Raw genomic sequence first — 20954 nt, forward strand, 5'->3', positions numbered from 1 at the left:
AGAAAACTTATAAATAAGGAAAAAGAAATAACAAAAAAATACAAGGGTTGAAAGTGGAATAATCAGTAACAATTTATTAAATTAAAAAACTTTGAGGTTTAAGCTGCGGACACACGTGTAATTCTTGTCGTTGGAAAGGATCTTTCACAACAGTTTCCAACAATAAGAACCGCACGATGCATGAATGAGTGCTGTACATATGGAGAGGGGAGAACGATGGAGCGGCACCCTACTGCGCGCTCTCCCCCTTCCCAGGATCGCTCGTCATTCATCGTCCGTGGATCCGCCAGAATAGATCCATGGACAACGAACAACGCGGGCTGTACACATGCCAAATTTGATGTGTGTACGTAGGTTTACTTTTAAGGTTGCTAATAAAAATATGCTGATCCAGGCTCTACTCTTTGATCTTCACATGAAGTAAACAAAGTGAATACAAAAGTAGCAATGTTACTTTGTATCTCCTTTTTTTGTGAACTGAATTCAAGTGTTTATAAACAATGATGTCAGATTGTCCATTATTTAGCTGCAGCTGCTGATAAATCTACTGTATTTACAAAGTAATTCCCAGTGGTTATTTTAAGAGCTGCGAATTGCCAACAAATTCAGGGAGGGGAGCAGCGACACAGCACAAGGAAGGGGCCCACTACGCATACATGTCTACAAATCGGTAAAGAAACAATCCTAATAAACAGGCAGTTCATATTTCCTTTCAACGATAATTTAATTTACACAAATACTATATGCACACTCTTTGTTTTTATTCATGTAACAAATTCCTAAGCAAACACGTTAGTCTTATAGTAGAACAGAACAAAAGGGTTACACTGTGCAATGTAATGTAAAATGATTGTAAAAAGGCAGTAAGCCCAGAACTCATTATTAAATAGACTTAGGTGCAAATGTTAACCTGCAATGTGGGCAACTTTCACAAAACCTAAGCTGTCACAGAAAAGCAGTCAATAGACCATGCTAAAAGACTAGAAGTCAATAAGGACTCCAAGTTTCTGCTAGCTTGAAGAAACACTTTTTCTAATGAAAGTTTGATGGAGACATTAAATTGTATGTCAAAGTTCTTGTGCCTACTTATGTCAGTGTGGTGCGTGTATATATCCTTGCAATACACCCAATTTCTCTTCCCAAATACCGTCATTTTTCTGTTGTTCTAGTGGTCATGTGATTGCTGAATTTTCTTTTCTCTGCAGTGCAGCAGTAGTTAGGGCCATGTATTCTGAGCTGGTTCCCATTCATTTCACCCACCAGCTCTGGAGCACATTTCCTAGAAGCACTTTACAGCTGCTTCCAAGACGAAAGTATTGCCCATCCTTAGGTGTTGTCCACACTCTATATAGTAACAACGTCTGTATGCCAGAGAAAGTGCCAAGGTGCTCACGTCATAGTACTTAGGAGTCAATTTAGGCAGTGATCTTGCAGGTGTGGTCAGACCTCTCCAAGAAGTAATATCAAGTAAGGAATTCTGGCAGATTCAACAAAGAAATGTAGAAATTAAACAAAGGTGACTGTAATGACAAATCATATATATTTATATATATATATATGTATATATAAACTTATCTTCACTTTGCCCATGAAAGCCTGAAGCCTTTGCTGTGTCCCAGAAAAACTGATACTAGTGCCCCAGTTGGTATCACACAACATAAGTAAAATATTTTTATGCATACAAAGTATTAGCCGAGGTTCAACACCCAAAACGTCTAGTGAGAATGTTAATTTTGTAATATTAGACTTATTTTTGTCTTATTCAGTCATTTAATTTACTGTTAGTAATATGTTTGAATACTGTTTCTAGAACTCAGAACCATTTCCCTGACACAGAAATGGAGAAGTATGCTGGATTCATCCTAGAATCTCTGGATAAGACCAAACAACGTGAATTTGTTCCATCCTACGAGGAGATCTCAGTTCTCATCCAGAGGCAGGCACTGATGTGCACGGTACACTACCCGGGATCTGGTACCTGTAAAGTTCCTATCACTTCTCACACCACTGCCGAAGAGGTGAGCCCTGATTCTAGTAGCTTCCTGCGAATGGCATTACAAAGAATACTCATTGTCACAGTGTTTATTTGATTGCCTATCACTGCTTTTCAAAAATAATTATTAATTGTTACTTTAGTGCATCAACTTATGTCCCTTTTCTATAGCACTGTCAAACACCACCTTTATGATACAGCAAATGTAGAGCAGGTGTATAATTTAAGATGAACTCCAGGAAAACAGAGAAATACACTGATGAAACACATATGACGGAACTTTTTTTTAAAGAATCTGTTTTTCTTTCTATTCTTTTCTGAGCTTTACAAAACTGACACTGCACCGCCCTCTCTGTCAGATTATTTCTTCTGCACACTTATTGGTCTCCTCCTTACCCCACGACTAGAAGTGATTGGACGAGGCAGCAGACAAATGAGCTTAACACAACTGGTTGGCTGCTTGTGCTGCTTATTCCTCCTCATGTCTGCTACACAGGGGTTGCAAGAGGCCGATACCAAATCAAATGAGTACTTGCAGATATTTCATATAGTACATTCATGAAAAAGGAGCTGCCTAGAGTTCAGTTTAAAAATGATTACATATACAATCATATATATATATATATATATATATACAACTTAAAATATATGTATATAGAAACTATTATTATTATTATTATTATAATTAATAAGAATAATAAACAGTATTTAAATAGTGCCTTAATATTACGCAGCGCTGTACAATAAATTGGGGGGAGGTATGGAACCAACGGTATAATTATAGGAACTGCATATTTTTCATTATTTGTTATTAATTAAGTTTTCCTTGTTGGCAATAAAAAATGTTATAGCTTTTAAAAGTATAATTTAGAAATTACAGACAGTTTCCTTCCTCTGGTATATGTACTTTAGGCATTGTCTTTTAAAAATATAAGGTGTACTAATCAGTGAGTGGATTATAATGGTTTCACAATTTTGTCCCTTCTTGCAGCTGGTTGCCGATTTGATAAACAAACTCAATCTGAGTTCCAGCCGAAACATATTTGCCCTCTACGAGCAGAACAATCAATACGAGCAAGCCCTGGCCAAAGCCACTATAGTTGCTGACACACTCACCAGGTTTGAAAAGTAAATACAACTTTATTATATTTCATATGTGTGTATATATATATATATATATATATATATATATATATATGTATATATTTTATGTCAGTTGTGTGCACATCGTGTTATTGCTGGCAGGTAATGGAAGTTGCTACTGTTCTTGATTCTAAATTATAATGTACATATATCTACATGTGCTGATCAATTTCTAATTCATGTTTTGCCAGTAAGCAATGGCTTGATTATTTTCAGGAGACACATGTATTTAGACGAAATGTCTTCTCCATACAGAAGTTTTTTTTTTGTAGGGTGCTCAAAGGTACATATTAAAGGCAAGCATAGACTCTTTATTACCGAGGATCACTACCATCATATCAAGTTCATGTTTTAAGCCTGTAAACTGAGACATATTTAAAACTTCGAACAAAAGTCTACTTAGTTAACCCTAGGCTAACATTGGTACACTAATTTAAAAATCTGATGTTCCATCATACTGAATTTGCAGTAGCAGTTAGGTTTCCCTCCCGATGCGTTTCGCCCTGCAGGGCTTCTTCAGGGGTAAGGGGAGACTTAGTGATTTTGCTGAGACTTTTTACCGCATAAAGGGCATCTGATACAAAATTGCTACTTGAGAGTACTCTGATATTAAAACCAGTATCAATTTAGACGTGCTGGTAATGTTCAAACGAATATCGAAGTGTTAATTCTTGATGATTAGTGTTGAAAAGGTAAGAGCATATTGCCTCATATGCTTTAAGGTTATTTGCTTGGTATCCTATGTTCATGGGAGACCCTGAAGAAAAAACAGGGTCTTGTGCGTTTGTATTTTAAATCGTTGTGGTATAGTGGTGAACCTCGGGCAGCCGTCCAAAGGGGACGTTTAAATAACCCTAAATAACCTTTAAGAATATTATTTGCATTGGGGATGACAAAATTGTTTCATGTTTTACCTGCCTATGTTTCCAGTTTGGTTGAAGTTGTCTTTCTTTTCTTCTAGTCTTACCTGTAAAGAAAAAGGGTTTGAAACAAGATGGAGGTTGTACTTCAAGCTGTACTGTTTCCTTGACCTGGAGGATATACCTAAAGACAGCATGGAATATTCCTTCCTTTTTGAACAGGTAGTGTTTCCTTGCTAATCCATCAAGATTACATTGGTCGCCATCTTTTAATGTTGATCTTATTGTGTTTTTATACACGCATATGCAGATATGGGAATTCAGAGTTGTCCTTTAAATAAAGCATCATATATTTCTTTTTTATTTTCTATAATTTACATTTAGGTTTTAAGTTGTAGTTGCCAGTTTATATTAGCAAGGGATAATTTAAATATCTGTTACAGGTCCATGAATCAGTGATCCAAGGTTACTTACCAACAAATGAAGAGACATTACAGTCACTGGCTGCCCTCCGTCTACAATTCCTTAATGGTGACTTTTCCCCCAATGCACCATTTCCTAGACTAGAGGAACTCTTCCCTATTTACATTCTGCACTCCCGTGTCTTGGCTTCCTGTAAGCCCCCTGTAACAGCAAGGACTCCATGCCCCAGCTTTCACAAAGGCCTTTTCTCTGGAGCTCTTCCCAATGGGCTATGGAACAATTCCCTAGTTAAACAGAAAGCTGAAGAAAGCCAGAAGTTCAAGGGCCGGGTAAAAGAAGAAGGGGCCAATATGATGTCTGCCATTGTAGACAAATGGAAGGCTCTTCACACCATGGAGAGAACAGAGGTCATGTCTTCATATTTAGCTATAGTGAAACAGTGGTCAGCCTATGGATCCACATTGTTCGAGATTGACTTTTACATGGTAAGTTAGCTTTGACAGAATGATAGCATTGTTCTATTTATATGTTATATAGTAACAAATTACCAGATCATTCATTTCAACAACCATATTTCCATAAAATTGTATGTGTAAGTTTTTAATGCTTGTCATTTAACTGTGAAATCCAACTTGGTAAGGACATTCAAAACCATTGAGACCGATGCTGAGTGTCACCATTTTGAATGTGATAGCAGACACTCAAGTGATTCTCTTTAGTTTTACCCTTCCAATCCTTGCCCAATACATAAATGGTAGACAGAGGAGGTGAGGTGGAACTGGGCCAACTTGGACAGTTATTAGACACTTCCAGAAGCAAAGAGAGATGAGACTTGGCAGGAAGGAAGGAAGGAGAATTGTTGCTGTGTAAGGTACTTTTTCTGGAATGGTAGTATTGGACATGGAAACTTTACAACAACTAAGTTTTTGTAAGTTAATGGAAACCAAAAAGCACCTAAAATTGGTGTCCAGTGGAAAGAATGTCCCTGTACAGTGGTGGCTAGAATTATGTCTATTAGTCGTGCAGCTAGGTCTATCAAATGGTATTGGCCCTGACCTCTGCAGGCATCATCAATGGGGAGGTCATTCAGCCATAGTTTGGGGTACCCCTAACAACCTCTGGGGCAGCCCTGTGGTTCCATAGAACCCAGGTTAGAAATGGCTGCCCCGTATGCTGTGTATATTATTGGATAAATGGACATTTTCCAGGTCATATCTGCTCAGCTGATATATGGATTTAGCATTTATAGTACATTCCAGGCATATACCCCATTCTTCTGTACATTCTTCTGGCAAACACCGCTTTCAATAAAATATTGCATAGCCTGATACCCCTTAAATCATTTAAAATTCATATGTATGATTACTATCACAACCTCTTCATACATGACCCAGCTTTTAATGTATGCTAAACATTTTTAACTCGATTTTGTGTCATATTATTATCATGTATGCCAATTCCTATTAAGTGGTGATATTCATGTATTCTTACGCCCCCACCCCTTAAAAATTATGTTTATGGTTATATGTGTTCTGTCTAATAAATGTAATGATTTGTAAGAAAATAACTGTTTCTTCATGGTTATCTTTTACCAGAGTTCGGCAGGGAGCTTCTCACAGCGGCTATGGTTGGGTGTCAGCGCTTCCTCCCTAAGCCTCTACAAGCACGGAGAAGTGGAGCCATTTGAAAACATTCAGTACAAACAGATAACATCTTTCGGTGTATCAGACAGCTCCACTTTTAAAGTGTCTGTGGGAGAGAAAGAGATGACCTTTGAAACTTCTAAGGTGAGATTTGCATATAAAACATTTTTGAGTGTAGCTACTTATGTGACACTTTTCAGAGGAAATGTAGCTATTCTGCTTTATGTAATTTCAACTGATAATATTTCCAGTGTTGTGTAAAATCACAAAACACAAACACTAAAGCTAACTTCAGATTAGTGTTTTTTAAGCTGTACTGCTGTGGTTAACCTAATTTAGCTACCCTCTTATGAAAGGTAACATTAGATTAAACTGGTTCATGTGTTTCCTAAATTTTCAGATGTTTGCTTGCGGTAGCATTTCCACAAGGTTTTTCAGATTCTACATGCAGCCTCCCACTTACATGGATTATGTAATTACATATAGAAGGAAAAAACACTACAGGTAGTCCCCGGGTACATACAAGATAGGGCTGTAGGTTTGTTCTCTAAGTTGGAACAGGTACAATATTTTATTAAATGCAGTTAGGATGTCAGATGTTTGTCTCAACATATTATTAGACAGTGTGGTGTCAGTTACAGTATAAACTCTTCAAACTGTGAGTTGATCACAAACAAAGCAAAAAAAAAACAGAAAACTTTATGAAGCCTAGACATTTATTACCTTCTTGAGCATGCTGTGCTTTGATATAGAAGAAACAACTGCAGAGTTTGTCTTGGTCATTAAAAAGTTACAAGAGGCTGCAGAACTGAAAGACTGTCAAGTCATTCCAAGCCATGCAAAAACCACTTATCCAGCCTCCGTCCTATACACGAACAAGCAGGGAAGAATGTTTGTATCTAGGAGTTCTCCGTATTTCACATGTCCTTAACTCGGGGACTACCTGTACTTCTAACTTCAAGCAAATGCCTAAAAAGCTTTTGTTACACTCCTGAACAAATATTTGCTACCACTTAATGTCTTGGAGCTCTAAACAATACATTTTTTAACTGCTGGTCTGAACATCAACATCAGCCTTTAATATTAAAATGACAGGTTAACATATTTATTTTTCAGGGATTTAATTATGAAACCGTGAAAAACTGAAACAAAGAGGAGTTTGGACTCTCTTACAGAAAAATGAAATATTTATTTATTAACTTAGGGTATTCCTGACTGTTCGGCACATTGTTGAGCAACCAGCAATGTATCATAGATCTGTCTTCCTCTGTACTCAGGAAAAACTAGAGACAGACAGAATAAACAATGTTTTTAATAAACTCCATTTGTTACAAGATCTCTTAGCTAATAACAGAGATGAGCCTTCAGAAGCAGATTTATTGTGGGGACTATGTACAGAAACTAGATGTGCTAGCTTTGTAATATGAAAAGTTTGTGAACCTCTTGGATGAAAATCGAGTGCCTCTACAATGTCTTTTTCCCAATGTCTCTCAGTCAACCCTCCTATCTGATCACAGAATGACTTATAGCTATCAACTACTTCTGTTTCCTATGGAGGAGGATGCAGTGGGGTCCCTCCTGATTGCCCCATTCACCTCTTCATAGAACAAACAGCTTGCACACCGCCCATCTGTTCCTTCTGTCACTAGACGATTATTGTAAGTGTGTATCTACCTAACACAATCAGACACATTCCAAACCTATGCCAGGAGCTAGCACAGGAATGTGTGTTCCTTAAAAAATGAATAGCATAGATTTATTAAGCATGTATTAGGAGACAGATCCATGCTGCATAGATATTAAGGGGCTTCCTGCAATGGTAATGTTAGAATATAAGGCTGTTTAAAGCACAAATCATGGTATAATGGAAAACTAAACCTGCATACAGACAGGCCTTTTTTATCATTGGAAATGAACTATATGTCTTAAAGTTTGGTTTCCAGTGCCAGCAGAACAAACAAGTGCTGTACAGTTCAATGGAGAGGGGAGGAAGGGAAGATGAGCAGGGAGCACCGTGCTCCATAGGATAAGACAGTGGTCGTCCACGTTCAGTCGTTTAGTAATCCACCCAGGCAGATCACTAAATGACATTGGGGGACCCCTATACACATGCTAGATTTTCACCAAAGAGGATCCCAGGCAACAATCATTTACTGTGTGATCATAGCTTTAAAAAACTGACAAGACACAAACAGATCATTAACTTTTTAAGGTTTCTTAACTTTGCAGTTAAAGCAGACCTATCCCCAGAAAAAGTTGAATGCTGCAGCTTTGTATTTTCAATAATAGGGAATAATGAAAACCGACATTTCTAAACCCAATTAATGTAAATTCACACTTACATTTTTTGCCTTGTTTGCTTCTTCCTAGGCATTTGTAAGGTAGCCGGTCCCTCCCAGCTGTCCCCTATATAGCTTGTGTGAACTCTCGGAACTAAAATGCAAATTTTTACAGAATCAGCCTTTTGTTTTATTTTTTCTTTTATAAGGCGCATGCATGGGCCAACCCTAAGGAGCAGGAAGAAAGGACAGTTACAATGACATAAGGGAAAATGGCAGACTATGCATTTAAGGGAAAGAGTCATGTGAGCTTGAATATCTTGCATCAAGGGAAATTAAATATTTTTCTAGTTTACCAGAGGCAATTTAGTTCTGCTTTAATTAAATAGTGTATTAATTATTAAAGTATGTATACAAATGAAAGAAGAAAATTGAAAAAAGCTAAATACATTCCTTTGAGGTATAAGAATATAAGCACATAAGCATTAGGACAAAACACATTATAACAACATTGATTGATTTGCATTTAAATATTCAAACAAATGTGTACCTGTAAAATGCATAGGTGATATAAATGGATTACTTACAGGATTAGGCAAACTTTCAATATACTATAGGGATCATACAACTTCCACCCAAATCCTGCATTTTCCTATAAAACCATATCTGAAAATGGGCAAATCTTGGATACATGTTTAAATTTACATGGACCAATTGATAAATAGTCCTATATGCCTAACCACAAAAGGAAACATGGTAATATACATTGCCTTTAATCTTAGTTAGATTTACAACATTTATTAAAATAATGCTTCCTATAAAGGTCATTTTATTTGGTCACTTTCTGTTGTGTGAACGCCTAGTTGTGCTCCTGTCACGCTATTACATGGGCTTTTGGTAGAGGCTACGATGGCACAAATTGTGCCGGCATGGTCCGTGCAGGAGATTGCCGAGATGGAATAAAAGGAAACAAGTTGGTATGGAAAAGACACAATTGCTTGTAATACAAACATTTTAACTATATAAACATAATCAATTTAGGGTTTGCATCTATAATAATAAATAATGACACACACTCTTTTCTTTCCAGGTGGATGAGATTGCTCAGCTGATTAATACATACCTCACCTGTATCAGTTCTGGGCCTCAGATAACAGTGGAAGATGAGAGCAATGTATCTGAAGAGACAAGTGAGGTGGTGTGATCTGACCGACCTGGTACCTTTGGAATATGACAGCTGGCAATGCTCAGCCCCTCCTTGTATTGGCAAATGGGAGGAAAACAGTCATTAGCAGTCGTCTGCTCAGTTTGCCCTCGTGAGTTAACCGAGACTTGAATTCAAACGCAGACAGGACTATGTCATATGCAGAGATCAAGAAGTGAATACGAGGCTTTCTATCAAACCAAAAACTGATTTCTCTTCCTAGTACCCCTCAGGTCCTGCCATGGTGTTTTTTGTTTTTTTTTTTCCACAAGTTCAGCTATTTACTCACCCAGAAATATATGCACCATGTTTACCACCAGAAACGAAATATAGGATGAAAAGGTCTTTAAATCAGGGTGAATTCAATGCAGTTTTGGGCATCATGCTTACCTCCATGGAAGTGTATGTTTTGGGAGCTGGCACTCTTTTTTTTACTTTTAAAAAAAATATATATATATATATATATATATATATATATATATATATATAAATATGGCATATAAAATATTATACATTTACAATATACAACTGTTACACAAGTCATTTTGTATCTGATGTTATTACTGTAAGGCCCTGGTCTAGCATCAGAGCTCACCAGATGCCAATTCCCCAAACTAACTTTGCACTCTTCACCTCTAGCAAGGCCCTGATCAGCCTTGGGAGACAAGTTACCAATATATCCCCAGATAACCCAGTACAGGAGAATTCTACAGAGGTAATCCCAGGTAACAGAACCAGAGGCCACCAAACAAGTTATCCAAAGCTTAAGACAAAGCAAAGTTAGGGTCACAACAAAGTTTGTCCCAGGCAGCAATGTGCGTGATCACTGGTTGGGTTCTCTAATGATTACAAATTTCTATTACATTTCAGTCTGTAGCCATTGTAATCTTCTAAAAAGATGGCACCCTGGAGGTGTCCTGCTGGTGTACAGAAATGTGAAAAGAAATGTAATTTCCTGTTTTGTGATTGGTTCACTGATTTCCCCAAAAATCTGCACTAAGTTTCAGGTTAAATTTAAGACACACTGTTTGGGTAGGAAAAATCTCATGGTAGAATTGCCCTGCAGAACACTCTGCAATATAAATTTCAAAGTGAGAAACTCCCTAAAGTTTAATTACCTCTGAAGGGATGCGGACACTGCAGCATGGAAAGTGCACTAGCTGAATATAATAAACCAGACCTACTTAGTCAGAGTTATTTTATAAAGGTCTTCATTAAATAAAGATATTTCTTCAATGCGAAGAAATGCAGAAATCTGCTACAGAGTTTGGTAAAATCCTTGCAATGTAAATTTATTACCCAAAAGGGAATACATGTGGAGAGTTACATTTTAAGCTGCTATCATACAGATGTTGGCAAAACTCCCTGTAGACTTTAATGGGGTGGACACCTAATTTCGGAAGTATGCAGTTGTACCAGTATGTACAGTACTTGTACCAGCTTCCAAACTTTACATCTGCAAATCCCTGGATTGGAGCCACAAAGAGGGTGTAATACACTGGTCTGTTTATAAATGTTTTCACCCATACAACTTTTACCTAACTTTCACATAAATATGTAAATCCTGGGTGCAAGTTGTGTGAAAAAAACATAAATTAACCCCAGTAATATTAAAGTTTGAATTACCATCTCAGCCTGGTCTTGAGTCCCTTTTATCCATGTATAGACAGGATCTCCTAAGTATCATAGGCAGAAAGATTTATGCTTCCAGGGAGGTAAAACAACATATCCATTTATACATATTTTATAAATATTGTTTGTCCAGCATTGTGTTTAAAAGAATTGATGTTATGTTTTTTTTTAACATGCTTTATATAAGGGAAAAACTGAGTTTATGTTCCAAAAGCACTTTAGTTATGTATGTTGTTTTTACATTTGCGGATATCGATGTGTTATTATGTTACAAGGCAACATCCACTTATTTGACACGGTTGGGGGTAAAGACAGAAGAAGACAATCTATCTCTTATAGTCATTAGAGTTGTTTTACTAAAGAACTATAGGCTGTTCACATGGTTGTGGTTGGGAGTGGAGCGGATTCTGCTTCCTATCCACCCTTAATTGTATCTGCTGGGCTGAGGCTTCCAGCAGCATCTGGTGTGCAGCTCCCCATAGAGAAAGAATGAAAGCACTTGAAAACCATCAAAGCCACCTTGACGCTCTATCAGTTTGAAGGAGTATGGCAGGGCAATTACTCCATGGCTGACATCCTTTCATATATGTGACCATGGCCTTTTCAAAGTGAATTTTATATGGAATTCTGCTGACTTTAATCACGTACACTGTTTTTAATTTTCTTCTTCCAAAGTGAATGTACACCTAACTTTAGCTTAGCCATGATGATAAATGGAAATTTCACAAAGTGAAACTGAACATTCTCCATTACTTTAGTAAATCAATCCCCAATATGTTTGGCATTTGGAGTTAAATACCAAGTCCACTAGATTCACCAGTTAATTTTGGGAGGAATAACCTTTTTAAGGACCAGTAACCCTAAAATACAGGCTACTTTATGTAAACAAGATTTGTATACCAATAACAGTTCTGTATGAAACGTTTTAGAGAAGTTTTGAGACTTGAGATATTTGGCATTGTATATATGTTTGTTATAATGCTTACTGCAGCCGTTTATGCTATTTAAGCAGACTATTTAGGCTATGTTCACCCTGACATTTAGCAAACAGTTCTATTTCTATTTGTTTAAGTATTCAAACACCCTAAAATACCTAACTATGCATTGACCTAGTTGAAGCAATGTAGAAATAAATTGATGTTTATGGAAATACAAATAACCAAGGCTGGAGAGTACAAAGAACAAAGACATGACATAATTCCTCTTCCTTTACAAATTTTTTTACTACTTCTTCTGCAAGACCATCTAATGCATAGGAAGCATTTCTAAGACCTTCAAAAGGTTAGCAGATATCTAATGCCGTTGTGCATAGTAACTCCAAAAAAGCTTTGTGGTTGGAGAGTCATTACCACAACACTCCCATCCGTCAGTGTGAACAGAGCCCCAGACTAGGAGTTTGCCAGCAGTGTCTTTGAAAGGTATTGCTGAGCATGAAACATATTTATAGGACAAGCTTTCTTCCCTGGAATCCTTAACTATCTTTAGATTTAATCAGCTGCTTAAACATTGCATATATTTTTTTATATTTGGTTCTTTTGCTCCTAAATAGAATTATTCTGTTGCCATTATTTTTGTATTTTGCCTAGAAAAACCTGGGTTTGAAATAGGTGAGAACAGATCAAGTAGATGCCATTATCCTAAAGCTCAGTTACTGTGTGGGCAACATATGTCCCATGTCAAACACCATTCAGGAAAAAAGGAAACTGAATACAAGAACAAAAATATAATAAACTAAAGTGTGCTAGTGCTTGGATGTGGATGCTTCATTAGTTCCCATTTAGACTTAGAACAATATTAGCAAGTAAAGAAAATACCTGTTGATCTTGCCAGAAATATCCTTGTTACTTCATTCTTCTAAAGACGACAGGCTGCAATATATTATATTTTTGGTTTTGAATTTAACATAAACCACTGCTGCCTTCTTGAACCTAACAGAAAATAATTTGCATTAAAAGTAAACCCGTGTTTTGGTCATACAGGGCAAAGAAACAAGTTCACAGTATGGGAGGCATCATTAGCAACCTATGTTTACCATTCCAATGCTTTATTCAGCCACCTGAAGGAAAAAGATTTTGGGCTCCAAGTAACAAATTTCACAAGGCTAAGGTTCGTCTCCTCTTCTGCTTCTAAGGGTTGGGTGACTGAATGGCCAGTCATGGCATTGGAAGGGCCGTTAGGCACATGCTTCCCCCAACCTTAAAAAACTTGGTATTTTATTTGTGCTTGATGGCTGAAAGAAGCAGTGGAGGGGCACAGAAAGGCTAAGTCTATGATACTAGGGATCACTATTAACGTGAACCTGTAGCCCTCTCTTGATGGACAAAGCACAGGTAGACTTGATGCCTATGATCATTTATTAGTAGTGGTGATGAACACTGCTCTACTGTCCATTGTGAAAAATAATCCTTCAGCAGTACCAAAATAGATATCTTGCTAGGCTAAATTAGTAATTTATTTAGTGCAAATTTACAAATATATGTATTTGACCTTTCAAAATAGACTTGTTCAAGGTCACTGTTTAAAGTTTTGTTTGGACTATGGTAGCCACAATGTGAGTCAGACACTTTTAAGTCACTGGCTAGTTGTTTAAAAAACAAATACTACCCCAAACAGTTTATTTAGTGGTCATACGAAATCAAGCTCCATTATCTCTTCACAATAATGAACAGGAATATTAGCTCAGTATGAATAGGAAGATACTGTTTGAGTTGTCCATACCCTTTGACAATTCAATCCTTAGATCCATCAATAAAAATAGATTTGAAAGAACATCAGAAACAGACAATCACAAAACTGCAACTTGGTGTCTCTATTAAAGCAGAACAAAACTTTTTTTTCAATGTGATTTCTGCTATTTGGAAATGAAATGTGAATACACAAAAACCTGCAAATACATCTATCTTTCGTTTTCTTCAACAATTGAACATGTGGTAAGCATGTGCTGCCGGGGCTCTCAGTAATAGCTTTGACTCCTTAGTTGGTTGACCTTTTGGCAGGAAGTCCCCAAAGATCATGGACTTTTTGCAACCTCCTCATGACTATGTCAGAGCCTTGTAACGTATAAACCAATGCAGCATTCACCTACCCACCTTTCTATTGTGGACTAATGCAATTTATTACTTTTCTGATAATGCTGCTTTTAATGTTGTTTTGCAACTAATATTTTGTTTTTTATGCAATCCAAAGACAAAATAGCATTAAATAATTACTTTAAAAAAACATATCAAATAAATTACTAGAAAAGAATAGAGTTATTGTTAACGTATCAAAAAATTATACATTTCTTCTAAAACATATTTTTCTCTAAAATGTGTTTTAATAGACACTACAATTATAACAAAGCACTGCAAAGTTATTTTTGTAATGCTTTAAAATGAATGAACAAAACAAAAAAAGAAGAAAAAAAGATAGTTTGTTTGAAAAATAAAATTGTGACGGAGAAAAAGGGCATAAACTAGTTAGGAATTAAAATTAAAAAAAAATGTAAAATTAAAAGGTGAAATAGGAACAAAACTTTTTTTTGAGTATTTGATATCACTACTGATTCATTCATCTGCAGATCAAAGGGCTCTTCAGATGAACGAAACAGTATAGATGAACAAGTAACAATGTTGCTTTGTATTTCTAGTCTGAAGAGTTTATAAACACTGAGTTGAGCCTTAATTTTGGACAGTACCAGTCTCTGTATCTGCTTTTGGTACTCATCAGTTTTGACCAGCAAGTGTAGCTAAAAAACCTAATATTCACATTTTTGAGGCTTAAGACCTAGAACACACAAGCAGATCTATTGCCTATTTTCTGCCCAACTGACTAATAAAATCGGTCTTCCGCTCTGTAATCAGCTAAGTGGAAGTCGCATTGTAGATGTCTATAAGATTCAGCCCTATATAAAACATGATTTAGTTTTTTCCCGACCTGTTTTACAGAAATTGCATAAAAATACTATGAAAAGTTAAGTTCTGGTCTGGATACCTTTTGATTTGTAATGGAAGTAGCTGTCTGTTGTATTCATGGAAAGTCCTATCCGAGGATAATTTTTTTATATATAGAATAGCTGTTTGCTAATAGTGGCCTGTGCTGGTTAACATTTCACCCATCACTAATATTATTGTTATAGAATATCCTTCTTTTTCTATATCACAATAACATACAGGTTATACAAGAAGTTGCTACTATACATTGTATGAAATGTTCTTATTCTTTATCACATATTATATACTCTCACAGTCATAAATTCTTATTAGAAAAGTGCCTGGACAATCTAAATATTATCTGAATCAGGGATCTGTCTATGATGTTATGCACTTACCTAAGGGCTAGACAGTTGGTAAATTATTTATGGTGTGCTTTTATGCGATGGTTACCCTTTAGAATACAGCATAATGCTGAAATATACCTAAAGTCTTCAGAATAAAGTACACACGTTTGGGTTATTGGATATTTCAAAAAAATAATTCAACAAATATATATATAAATTTGTTGGCATCCCTCAATGACAAAAATAAAAATCAGACTTATTTACTTAAGAGTTTTTATTCAACAGAATTTTTCAAAATTTCAAAGAATATCACAAATGAAAATGGCATGGACAAAATATATGAGACCATCAATCTAATGTTTTGTTACACAACCTTTAGATGATTAATGGAGCTCTCAGTGAAGACTTCCTCATTCATCTACAGGTAGTTTGGCCCAGTTTGAGAAAACTTGTCATCCAATGTTTTGTTTTTAGTCATTCTTGGATGCTTTAAGCATTTGTTAGAGGAATCATGATTTGTAACTGAGACTGAGATTTCTGATGCTGGGCATTTTTGTTCCTACCCTCGAAAAAAAGACAGTCTTATATTAATTTTTTCTCCAAAAAATGCACTAGGGCTTATTTTCAGGGGAAGTCGTATTTTTTCATGAACAATCCACATTTATTCTTGAAGAAAAATCAACATTTATTTAAATACAGTCATGTCATCAAATTCTAGAATGTCATCATAACTCTCTGAACCTTGAAATCCATCTTGAATTTATTGTGACTCCATTTCCTTTAGATCCATTGGCCCCAATTTTTCATGTTTAGGAATAGTGCTTTCCATAAATGAGCACCTCTTATATAAGTATTTATATATATTGTAGCTTATTTTTGGGGTAGCGCTTATATTTCGGGCATCCTCAAAAATACGGAAGAGTCTTGCTGGGGCCTATTTATGGAGTAGGTCTTATTTTCAGTATGTCTTGTTAGTCTTGAGATTTTCTTGAATCAGCGTTCTGCTAGATACAACATTACCAAGACTCATCTATGTTTCATGAGTGGTGCTCTTTTCTTTGAAAGCTTCATTTTTTTTTATCTGTGGACTTAATGTGACATGCCAAAATTGTTTTTGTCTCATCTTGTCAAACAGGCTAAATGCACATTTGTAGCATGTGTCATACTCGTTAAAGAGAACAATTTTAAAAAAATCACACAAATCTAATTATTTATAATCATTTCTAGGAGTGCCAACAAATGTGTCCAGGCTATTTTCAAGAAACAAAGCACTTTTTTTCCAATGAGCTGTAAGGTTACCAACACATTTAAGCACACACATAGGGGATCATCCAATCAGTTTAAAAATCACCTAAAACAGTATTATTATCTGTAACAAAACTGATCTGGATAATTTGAATTATTTTATAAGCAACATTTCAATTAAATCCTGTAAAATAGTGTAGCCATATGTTATCTATACTGCCAGTATATCAATCCCATGAGACGTGTACAGGTTACATGTAATGCAGTTAAGCACGATGTACCCTAAATATTTTGTTCTGTTGTGTTTGCATCTTGGGATATTAAATGAAGATGGACAATAGATTTGGAGAGACTATGCTTTTACTGTGCCCCACAGCACCTGGCCAACCAATTAAGTGTAGGGAATAATAATTTATTAAATTCTAGGGTTAGAGAGTCAATATTTTGTGCATTGAGACTGTGACCTTAAAACTGCCTAGGAACTCATATGTTGTATGAAGGGAATGTTACATAGAAATGAATTTACTTAAATGTACAAACTGTATTTATACAGAAGGAAGATACTTTACATCACTTCCATTGGCCTGTATTACTCAATTTAAAATGCCTTAATTCCCAATTATTCAAGTTCACATCAGTGCACTGTATCGGTGTGCGATGGTATTTAATATGTTGCACCTAAGCGCAATGTATTTGAACATGCCACAACTTACACAAAGAGAAAAAAGAATGAAGTTCTTTTGGGTCCTGCTGTAAAAAAATGCAAGTAACGCATGCTAACTTAAGTGCCTTTAGTGCAAATCTTCACGCGCTAAACGGAATGCAAATGGTTTGAATCCAGACTTACAGCAAATGACATTGTGACGCATGACATTTTTAACGTTTTCTTATCACCTATGCATAATGGCTGCTTGCAATGAAATTGCCACTGCTAGTTCCCCACTATAAAAATGCCTCCGACTTATCAGTATAATTTATGTTAGGACTGTGTCTTCACATTGGTTTTTCCCAGAAAAAGAATGTGTGGGATTTGTTAAAGCCATTTTTTTGTAGTGTGGGGGAAGGTCAGAACCTCCAAGACATTTTTATTGCTATGGGATAATATGGGAAATATTTCCCATGGATTAAGACAGCAAAAAAACTTTTTGTTTTACTTTATTTTTTTTATTGCTTCCTTGTACTGCTGATACCCATTCCTCCTATTAATCTTCCTGGTATCACAGGTTTGAAACACAAAAAGCAACAAAAACTAGATAACAAGAAAAGAAATGTTTGGATTTGTGTTTTAAAGGAAGCCTTTGGATTTTTTAAAAATCCCCAAAGGCCGGAGTTCCTGTAATGTGCCCACCTGTAGTGATCTCTGGCAGTCAGTGTCTTCTCTATATTTCCCTGCCACATGCTGTGGTTCCTTCCAATGACCCCTCCATCACCCACAGGGTTCAGATATTGGTGCCACAGTTTACGGTGCTGGATACAGGGATCCAAAACTCTTGGTAGTGTTCATTGCTGCGGTGCTGGAACCAAGAGAAGGCTGGGGACATGGGCCACCAGAGAGATGACTATACTACTTCCCCAAGGATCTGGGTCACTTCTTTATTGCTAGGTGTAGTATTTGGCTTGGATATGTAAAATATTTTATGTTTGATACACGTTTTTAGTTACTTTTTTGTTTTCATGTATTCAAAGCTGCGGGCAGCTCCCCCACAATGGAGTCATTATTTAGCATTATGTCAAATACAAGTAACCAGATAATACTAGAGCATATCACAAGATCTCTTATGGTCAATCCTTGGTTTTCTCAAGCTGACAGATCTAATACGGTAACAACATAAAAGGTGGGCAAGCATTTTTTTTTTAATGCACATCATTTAAATGCCAGCCACAAGCTTCAAATGATGCAAATTTACAACTCAATTTTTTGGGGACCAGAATCAAGTTTGGCTTTTAAATATTTTAAAAACTGTTTTACCCAGCAGGTCTCCTGAGTGTTCATTTTCTGGATTTGTGCAGTAAAGACAATCTTTACAAGATGTAACAAGCAATATTGTTATGGCTGACACCTGCTTGTATGCTGCTTGTTTAGAATCTGTAAGCTTGGTGCCCCCTTTGTAAGAAGCATTTGCCAACCTGTTGTGTACTTTATGGCTGGCAGGAGCCAGTGTTCCATATGTCTGGGTTTTCCCCTTTGCACTATTTTATGATATCTGCCTAGATGTGCAAATGCCAAAACAATCTTGACCTTATAAGATGTGCCATTTTCCTGGTATGTTCATTAAAAATTATCTTTTAATAAAAAAATATTTCAAAAATGTTTTGTCTTTGGGATTTTTTTTAAACATGTAGTATGTCTAGCAGCCCATAGTGCATTAGATAAGTTTAAATTATCACATAAAGTGCATTTTTTTTTGCTTTTATAGAAATTTGTTTTTCTTTTTTCTTTTTGTGCTTCAATTGTTATTTTGTTGTTTTGACCTGTGCATGTCATTATCTTGATATCCTCTAATAAAAAGTGGTAAATAATAAAAAAAGTATAATTTAGCATAGGAAGGAAAATACATAGGTAGAGCTTTACCGTCATTCAAAACCACAGTCAAAATAATCATTAGTTCCAGGCATGTAGGCTGCAAATATATGCAAATCTTGACTTTTCGCAAAGTGACTTTATATTATTACAAAGCCATAACAAGTGTGTACCATGACAACTGGGTGAATTCTTAACAGTTGCTATAGAATTGCTGCAGTTGTATTAATTGTTGAATGACGCCCACCCATGTCCTAGGGCAGGGGTGTCAAACTGAAATACGCAGTGGGCCAAAAGTAAAAATTCAAAGTTGACAAAGTCAAAGTCATGGGCAAACCTTGATATTTATTGAAAACATATCAACAATTGAGGAAGGTCTCTAATGAACGTCAACAGAGGATGGGGCGCTTGTGGGTCCTGATTGGTGCGCCAGCAGAGCATTCTGGGATTTGTAGTATTAGCATTGCGTGCATTATCTACCAGCGGTCTAGCTCTATTAGACATTTATTATTTTCTCGTAGGCCAAATATAATTACAGTGCGGGCCAGATTTTGCCCATGGCCCTGAGTTTGACACCCCTGCCTTGGGGCTTGTGCTGAACAGTCAGTGCAGTATGTGTTGGTGCATCTGTAATGCATTTGTTATAAGTTGTGAGTTTCTCCACAAGCACCATGGAATTTTGAAATGCACACACAAGTTGGTACATACAACTTCACAACCAAACATATACTTTTTATTTTTAGTCTATTTTGATTTTTTTTTTTGAACTGCCGTCCACCATTTTACCTGGTCCTTTTGATTGGCTTCATGAACACATCACATGATAGAAGATATACTGTGGCACTGAAATCTGTTGATTGATCTAAACAGAACCCTGCGCTACCTCTTGTATGGAGTGTCCTGATGTGCACAAAGGCTCGACTTAGGCCTAAACCTCTAAGGCAGTGTATGGCCATTCCTTCATCACCTTCTACAAATATTTACCCGCTTTGGTACTTTCTATGTTAACATGATTTTTTCTTTTTATCCTAAACAGCAGTTTATTAAAACTCAAAACCTCAAGTAGTAGACCAATTTAAATATATCAAATTTAAGTATCAGTACAACTACCTATCAAAGGTTAACACTTTTTTTTTTAATTATTGGATAGAACTTTCTCCAAATCTCATGGACAGAGACAATTCAGTAAACAAAATGTTTGTCCTAATACTCCAAAATGTTTTCTCTCTTACACCTCTTGTCTTTTTAACAAAAGTCAGTTCTTTTTACTCCTATAAAAACCTTACAACTTTCCCATGTATAAAGCAGAACTTGCTTATCCTAAATTTCATTTCTTGTATGCAGTAGCTGAAATAGTCAATATTCAGTTTGGCTATACAATTGAAACTTTTCCACTTGTTAGTCTCCATAATCTGGGCCTCCATCCCATTTCCATTTTTTCCATGGTCATGGAGAATCTGCTGACTTTCTCCACATTTTGGCATTGTTAGATATATTAGTCAGTTTTAGTCAGTGGTGAATAATTTTATGAAGCCATTCTTCAAACTTCCTAATATTTGTCCTTTGGGTATTTTCGGTTAACTCCAAATCCTTTCAAATACTCCTAAGGATTTTTGTTTTTTTTTGCCAAAAATAACATATTTTGAGCAGAACAACAAGCGTCATCACTTTCTTTCTTAGATGTGGGGGGTAAACTTTGCTCTAGCCAAGTGAAGGTATGAGTAAGGCTAAATTGAGATCAGTGTTTTCTATT

General features: G+C 36.2%; 1 protein-coding gene across 2 annotated transcripts in view; it reads left to right on the top strand.

Moving 5' to 3' along the window:
* The window catches only part of PLEKHH3 (pleckstrin homology, MyTH4 and FERM domain containing H3), a 73762-nt gene extending 54771 nt beyond the window's left edge, over positions 1–18991 (top strand). The window contains exons 8-13 of one of the 2 annotated variants that reach the window (XM_072403972.1): positions 1811–2018; positions 2985–3121; positions 4098–4218; positions 4440–4904; positions 6015–6206; positions 9432–18991. In XM_072403972.1, the coding sequence (XP_072260073.1) occupies positions 1811–2018; positions 2985–3121; positions 4098–4218; positions 4440–4904; positions 6015–6206; positions 9432–9545 (1237 nt within the window). In that variant the 3' untranslated portion in view covers positions 9546–18991. The remainder of the gene's footprint in view (positions 1–1810; positions 2019–2984; positions 3122–4097; positions 4219–4439; positions 4905–6014; positions 6207–9431) is intronic. The other variant, XM_072403973.1, reaches the window with a different exon arrangement.
* The last annotated feature ends 1963 nt before the right edge of the window (positions 18992–20954 follow it).

The sequence above is a fragment of the Pyxicephalus adspersus genome, chromosome 3 (assembly GCF_032062135.1).
Source record: "Pyxicephalus adspersus chromosome 3, UCB_Pads_2.0, whole genome shotgun sequence".
Classification (NCBI taxonomy): Eukaryota; Metazoa; Chordata; class Amphibia; order Anura; family Pyxicephalidae; genus Pyxicephalus; species Pyxicephalus adspersus.